The sequence below is a fragment of the Durio zibethinus genome, chromosome 16 (assembly GCF_047325235.1).
Source record: "Durio zibethinus cultivar Kanyao isolate XHJ-2024 chromosome 16, ASM4732523v1, whole genome shotgun sequence".
Taxonomy (NCBI): domain Eukaryota; kingdom Viridiplantae; phylum Streptophyta; class Magnoliopsida; order Malvales; family Malvaceae; genus Durio; species Durio zibethinus.
In genome coordinates, this window is record NC_143177.1 from 7,024,853 (window position 1) to 7,032,297 (window position 7,445).

General features: G+C 37.7%; 2 protein-coding genes across 2 annotated transcripts; both read right to left on the reverse strand.

Moving 5' to 3' along the window:
• Positions 1–514: 514 nt before the first annotated feature.
• Positions 515–2,529, reverse strand: LOC111290753 (cytochrome b-c1 complex subunit Rieske-4, mitochondrial-like). The gene is made up of 2 exons (XM_022882215.2): positions 2,236–2,529; positions 515–1,332 (listed from the first exon to the last, which is right to left on the reverse strand). Exons 1-2 carry the CDS (start codon positions 2,414–2,416, stop codon positions 689–691), a joined length of 825 nt encoding a protein of 274 aa, XP_022737950.1. The 5' UTR covers positions 2,417–2,529; the 3' UTR covers positions 515–688.
• A 297-nt stretch (positions 2,530–2,826) lies between these two features.
• Positions 2,827–7,178, reverse strand: LOC111290744 (glycine--tRNA ligase, mitochondrial 1-like). Its single transcript, XM_022882197.2, has 9 exons — positions 6,565–7,178; positions 5,902–6,284; positions 5,604–5,721; positions 5,145–5,339; positions 4,831–5,055; positions 4,369–4,428; positions 4,144–4,224; positions 3,644–4,049; positions 2,827–3,308 (listed from the first exon to the last, which is right to left on the reverse strand). Exons 1-9 carry the CDS (start codon positions 7,036–7,038, stop codon positions 3,040–3,042), a joined length of 2,211 nt encoding a protein of 736 aa, XP_022737932.2. The 5' UTR covers positions 7,039–7,178; the 3' UTR covers positions 2,827–3,039.
• Between the last annotated feature and the right edge of the window lie 267 nt (positions 7,179–7,445).

Sequence of the window (7,445 nt, forward strand, 5' to 3'; positions counted from 1 at the left end):
CAGGACTGCTAGTTTTCTTTTTGTGGCACGACAGTTTGTAGGCATGGCTGAAGAACTAGATAACAAGGAAATTTCAAATCTATATTCTATATCATCACCTTAACCTCAAAGGGGCTTAATCTTTTTATAAAACACTATTGACATTATAGATATGTATACTCTTGAATATTTATGAAGTTTAAATTAATATAAAAGTTTCTTTCCTATTCCCTTCTCCGTCTATGCTTTGCATGTATAATATGTGGTGTTGGCAGTACAGAGGTTACTGGGTTTTATGATTTACTCAAAGAGGACGGATCCCCTTTGCACCCTGGTATGGTTGAATACATGCCGTGCAAAAATGCCCTCATTCGTAAATGAGGCATTCCTCAAACTTCCAGCTATACTAGTCATCTAAACACAAATGATTTCCTCATTCATCACCATAATTTCACATGACATAAGATATGTTCTAGGAACGCCAGAGTGTGTGTGTGTGTGTGTGTGTATGTATAGGCAACGTTAAAACTGAAAATGCTCAACAAATCTTCTGTTTTATTATTCAGAACCTCTGCCCATCTTAAGACAGGCAGCAGATACAAAATCCAGAAAAACATAATAAATTCAGTCCTCATGTGTCGAGAAAAATACTACCATGACATTTTGCAGCAAGACTACTGCTCCACAAAAAATAATCTTGCATAAATTCTCACCCAATTAGCAACTTGTTCTCGTCCAAGAAGCTGTATGTGGGTACCTCTAGATTGTATGGTGCTGGCCCCTTGCGGATCCTACCAGACACATCATAATGTGAGCCATGGCATGGGCAGAACCAACCACCAAAGTCACCAGCATTTGGCAGGGGAATGCACCCCAAATGGGTACAGACACCAACAACAATAAGCCATTCTGGATTCTTAACCCTGACTGCATCCTCCTGGGGGTCACGAAGGGATGCAATGTCAACGTTGTTAGCCATCTTGACATCATCTTCGGTTCTACGCCTGATAAAAACGGGTTTCCCTCTCCACTTGACAGTAACAGTAGTCCCAGGCTCAATGCTAGAGAGGTCAACCTCAAGGGAGGCAAGGGCAAGGACATCTTTGCTGGCTGACATGCTGAGAAGAAACTTGAGGATCAGAAGACGTATTAAGGAGGCATAAACAAACCTACCACCAGTCAAGACGAAATAAGCAAATGCACGCTTGCTGGGATCGCCAGGTGGGAAACGCTCATGATTATACTCATCGTAAATGATTTTTGAAGTAGGGTTCTTCACAGCTGCCATAGTAGCAGGGAGACCTGAGATCATTCCCATATCATGTCCTTGGGTGAGTGCTTCGGAAGACAAACCTGGAAGAAGGTAAAACAACTGTCAGATGCTATTACAAAAACACATAATATTGCTTACAAGTTACAATACAGCCAGTGGACATGAACCAAACATGTAAGCATTCTCAAGGTAAAGTATCAGGTTCGCATATCATGTAATCTATAAGGGAAAAAAAAAAGAGAAAGAAACCCAAGCATACAGGCACAAGTTTTCAGGCCTTCACCAAAGTTGGCAACTTTTACATATCATAAATTGCAGCATGATAACATAACAACATTACAGCACAAAGGTCAACGGCTTTTCTCTGAACAACATTGCTATTTAAATGGCACATGATCTAATTGAACTCATGAATGTTCTGAATATATTAACATGAAGTATAACAGTGACTTGAAATGTGAAAAATAATGTCCCATCATAAAATAATCCACGTGCATGTAGGTGGGTGCTTCTCACTTGCAAAGGAGCATTAGTTTCTTTACTTTCCATTTTTTATTCATACTTTCATTGAATATCAAGTATAAACACAATGTAGAAGAACAAGATTACACTCAAATTTAATTTAATAAAGCATAAATGAATGCGTACATCTTCACACAAGAATAACTAATTCTGCAACATCAAAAGCTACCAAATGCAAGTAGTGCATATCCTACAATTCAGTTTGAAATCATTTGCCAGACATGATGAGGAATTTAATGATAAATAAACAAATATTGAAAGTCCAAAAACCAAGTTGTTTAATTCTATATTCTTCAACTTAGCTGCAATTAAAGCAAAAATCAAATCTAGTATATCATAAAAGCAACAATATCATCGAAAAGAAGAATAGAGAAGGAAGAAATCAAGCAGATAGGTCATGGACACAAGTAGAACCGTATAAATTTGGAAAGTTAAAAAATTAAAAGGGAGAAAACTTAAACCTCTGATTAGATTCGGAAGCTGAGAATTGAAGGAGAAGGGAGAAAGAGAAGGAACGGATCTGGAAATGGAAGATGATTCAGAAGCTACACTGACTCCATCATTAAGGCGATAGTACTGAGAGAGAGTAGAGCAGGACCTCCATGGAAGAGACAAGAACCTCCTCCCTGCAATTTTCAGCATCTTTCGATCTTATTTGATTGCTTAGGGTTTCGACGGAGTACTTCTCTACCCTGAAATTTTAACAGCTCTACCAGAACGAAGGGACGAATTGTCTGGCAGTATCCTAATATGCCATGAAGAAATGCCTTTATAGCGGAAGCGAAACGACATGTCGTTTTTTATGTTTTTGAATGTGCTCATATGCTACGTTGTCGTTTTACAGCTGAATAACGAGTTTAGTAGCTTCAGAAGTGGCCGGGCACGAATTTTATTTCACTTAAAATTCTTTTACCGTAACAAGTTACATCACAGCAAAGAATTATATAAAAATCTATCATTTAAAATTATGAATTAAAAAAAAAAAAGAAAACCTTTCCACTGATACCGACATTTCGTATATGGCTATACTTATTATATAGCTTTAGATCCACTTTCAAAATTTAATACTGTCATCCAAATCAGCCACGAAACAATTATGTCAAAATTGAAAATCCTACAACAAAGTAACAAGAAGATCAACATGCAGTACTTCAGATACATGAACAGATTATTGGGTACAAAATGTAAATTCAGATCTTTTAATACCGTAGACCCTTGAATTCATCATGAAAATTATAAGAAACTCCAAATTGAATATTGTGTTATTATGTCAACAACTGTGTGCTGGAATCCCTCAAGACTCGATCATCCGCCGACCCAGACGTGTGATGCGGGAAATTTGCCCACACATCTTCCCATGTTCTCTGTCCATCAGTAACAGACTTAACAACAGATGCTGCCTCTTCCACATCAACACGGACTTGGAGCCTGCTGTCTCTCTCCCGGATTGTCACATCTTTCGTTGAATCAACAGTTATGGCAAACGGTACACCAAGTTCATCCGTTCTTGCATACCTTTTACCTATTGAGGTACCTGTAAATATCAGAAGGGAAAAAGGGATGAGTTGAAATTCACAAATAACTCATAGGATTGAAATGGCTGGCTCTCAAATTATAGAAACAAGAATATTGCTATAGTAGCATATATAAGTTGAAGTCGAATATGTCAACTGAGGACTTGATTTTTCAGTTTACTTCCTGAACCATTTTAAGCAGAAGTTTATTGGCCAGAAAAATTTTTCTGCACGAGCAAAGGGAGGTTTAAAGAAAAATACTTATATGAATGAATGCGGGATTAAGATTCTGTGCATATCTATGCAGGAACATGCAAGTAAGATTAAAGAGTTATCATTCATCCTAGTCACATACCTGTGATGTCTATCTTATGTGAGATTCCAGCAGCTGTCAATGACTTACAAATAACTTTGGCAACATCCTCATATTGTTGGTTTTGAACTAGCGGAAACACAGTACATTTGATAGGGGCCACAAGGGGAGGAAACCGGAAAACATTTAACTGCTCATCCCCAGCTTTGCTTGGTCTTGTGTAGAAAGAGTGCTCAAAGAGGCAATAAATTATCCGTCCAATTCCAAAGGATGGTTCAATCACTGATGGTGTAAACACTCTCTGGTGTTCTTTCTTTTTCTCCTTTGAAATTGAGACCATATTCCTTTTAATGGGTATATTTTTCCCAAGAGTGCAGACATAGAATTCCACCTCCCCTTTGGATTCCATAGCAGCCTTCATTTCCAGAGCTTCTTTTTCATTCATTGCCTAAAAACAGAAGAAATTCATGCATTACAGTGACATGGGCAGCCAGCACATGAAATGAAATATTAGATGGTCAAAAATCTATTTTATCATTTACCTCTAAAGCTTCAACCACATTCTTTTGGTTTCCCTTGAATGCAAGGCCCAGTTCTTTCTTCACAGGAGCAATAACCAGTTTCTGAATATATGAACCATGAGTCAATTTACTTATAACTTCAAACACTAGCACTAGGATCTTTTGATGTATTATGAACTTATAAGTCATGTGATCTTAACATTAGCACTAATATATGACAACAATATGGGTAATCAGCAAAAATACCTCCACTTCTCTAGGTTCTGAAAATTTCTCAGCAGCCACAAGCGGAACACCACTTTTCTCCTGACATAAAAACAAAATGACGCTGCATGAATATTATAACCATTTAGTACACGATTTTTGGGTAGAAAATAAGGTTTAGTATTAGTCTTTCTTTTCTTTCAAAAAAAAATATTAGTCTTTCTTTTCCTGTTTTATCTAGCTTTTGATAGCAAGGCTGGGTATCAGTTTACTCATTAATGTAGCTAACAAGTCACACCAGTTGGATGAATAAGCACCAGATTTGTTATGATAAAATTAGTCGTAGCCCTTCTTTGTGTCTCATAGTACACTCTTAATCTGAAACTCCTAAATACAACTAAGCTGACCAGCTTACCCTCATAAATTCTGCTATTAAGATATTTTTAAATGATCACCTTAACAAAGAAAAGACAGTTAAGATGAAGACATAAACCAAGATCTTACCGAGTGAGCATGCAAGTCATAAGCAGACCTATCTGCAATACCAACACATTCAATCCAACCATATGAACACTCAATCTCAGCATCCCAACAGTCGGCAGCATAATGGGCCATTTCATTTGCAAGATGCTGCCGGAACCGTAAACGGTCTTTGTCTATACCAAGGCGAGTTAGGAAGAGATAAACTCTCCCAATAAAGTAGCCAAGGGTTTCATTGTTGACAATTCCCTAAACAGCAATGAAGCACAACACCATCACAAAAGGGTACGAAGAGAGATGCAAACAGAAAAAAAAGAAATGGTCAAGTTTCAACCAACCTTTGAAACTGCATCACCAAGGCGTACTTTCTTTGCAGATTGGCCAGACATTTGCTCTTCCCTTGGGAACATCAGGAACGCCAAGTTAACAACTTCAGAGTATTTTGGATGAGATTTGTCTTCAGGATCAACAAAGTGCTCAATCTCTGCTAGAGTGAATTCTCGAACCCTCAGAAGCCCTTGGCGAGGGGATATCTGTACATATAGAAATTGTGTCATCAGATTTGAAATCTCTCCCACTTTACATAATTTAATGTGCATTAATGAGGACAACCATCTTAATAGCCTAGAAAGCAATAAACCGATAAACACCAGCAGCATATAGCAGGAGAGATGAGACAACTTTAGTTGGAAAAATCTCAGTTGCACAATGGCAGCAAGTTTAGAAAGACAGAAAAAAAAAATCCAACAAGGGCATAAATTGACATCTTTTTCAGATTCAAAAACAGATTTTAAGACCTCATTTCGAAAAGCCTGACCAATTTGGGCTGCAGCAAAGGGAAGCTTGTTCCCATTGTAATAGTACAAGTCTTTAAAATTCACAAATATTCCTTGTGCTGTTTCAGGACGCATATACCTGCAGCAGACCAAATGACACATGACTCTTTAGATATGATGCTACATTCATGTTGAACAATTACGGAAAAAATATCATGAAGTCAGCAAACTCTGGCACCAGTAAAATAAGTAAAATACATGTTTTGAAAATCAGAGCCCACAGATTTCACAAACTACATACCAAATTAAAAACACTTACCCAGGGCTCAAACCAGATGGACCAATTGATGTTTGGAACATTAAGTTGAATGGATAAGGTTCAGAGAGAGGATTCTTAGTGTCTGGTGCAGTAATACCATACTCTTTGATCTTTGCACCTAGCTCTTCAGCCGAAAGATCGTCCAATGTAGCAAGTGCATGTTTAAGCTCAGCAGCCTTCTCTGCACCGATGCTGAGGTCTTTCTGAAGCTTCTCATTGCAGAAATCCTTAAGCAAGTGATCAGCTCGATAGCAAGTCCCAGTTTTGTCATCCTTAACCATATGGTCAGTAAATTTATCCACGTGACCAGATGCCTTTAGGACAACCTCAGGTGTCACGCATGGACAGTCAACCTCCAACATGTTCTCCTCAAGGACAAAGTGCTGAAAAAAGAGGTAATTCAAACAAGGTAAATTGGAACTGTTTTGGCTTTAGTATATAATTGTCCATTATGATCTTACATCGACGAAACTATGCAAGTAATACTATCACAATGGCTTTAATTTGCTTTGAAATAATTGAAACAAGAAACAGCTCCGAATCCAATCAATTTTTATATATATCATCCATTAAATAAACATCCGCATTTGGCTTGATTCTTCACAATTGCTGTCAAAATAAATAAACATCTTAAAACTTGCTAGAGCTATAGGAATACCATACCTGACGCCAGAAAGCAAGAACGTTGGATTTAACGGCACAACCGGGCGGCCCATAGTCATAAAGCCCAGCAACACCCCGATAAATCTTGAAAGACGGGATGTAAAACAAACGCCGTTCTAAAGCATTTACAGCGGCTTGACGGAAGGCTTCCCTGCTAAGAGCGCAATCTCCATCGTTACCACTAACGGCAGCTTGGAGCTGCTTCTCGATCGAAGATTTCTCCAGCTTCAAGCTGTTTAAGGCCGCGATTGCAGCGTCAATTTCCCGCTCCGAGGCCTTGGCCGCTTTCAGTGCTCTCACCGCGTCGCCCTGCGCTTCTACAGCCGATTGCTTCTCGGCTAGAGCTTTGCGGAGCGATTCCTCGGCTGCGGCCATCGACCGTTGTTGTTTACTGTAGAGAGCGTGTAAGAGGCTGGAGGAGAAATTGTGACCTGAGGAAACTGATAAGGATATGAGAGTGAAGAGAAAGAGCATGCGAATCCGACGACAGTTAGTATAGTGCGTGAAAACCAGAACGCACTAGGGTTTTAAAAGGGTATATTGGCTTGGGCTCAATATTCATCTTTTCCTTTTAATTATACCACTTTTATGAAATTGATAGGAAGATAAATTTTCATAATGATGTATTTGAATTTGTATTTTATTTTATAATATAAATTAGCTTTTTTTAAAATTATATTTATAATAAAATATTATATTCATATAATTAATTATTATATTATTAAATAATTAATTAATAAACTATAATTTAACTAAACAATCAAATATTAGAGCATAACCTAAATTTAAAACCTTAAAATTATAGGGCTTTCTTTCTATCACTAAACTAAAATCTCATTGATATAATATAAATTAATTTATAACTTATGTGATGCATGATT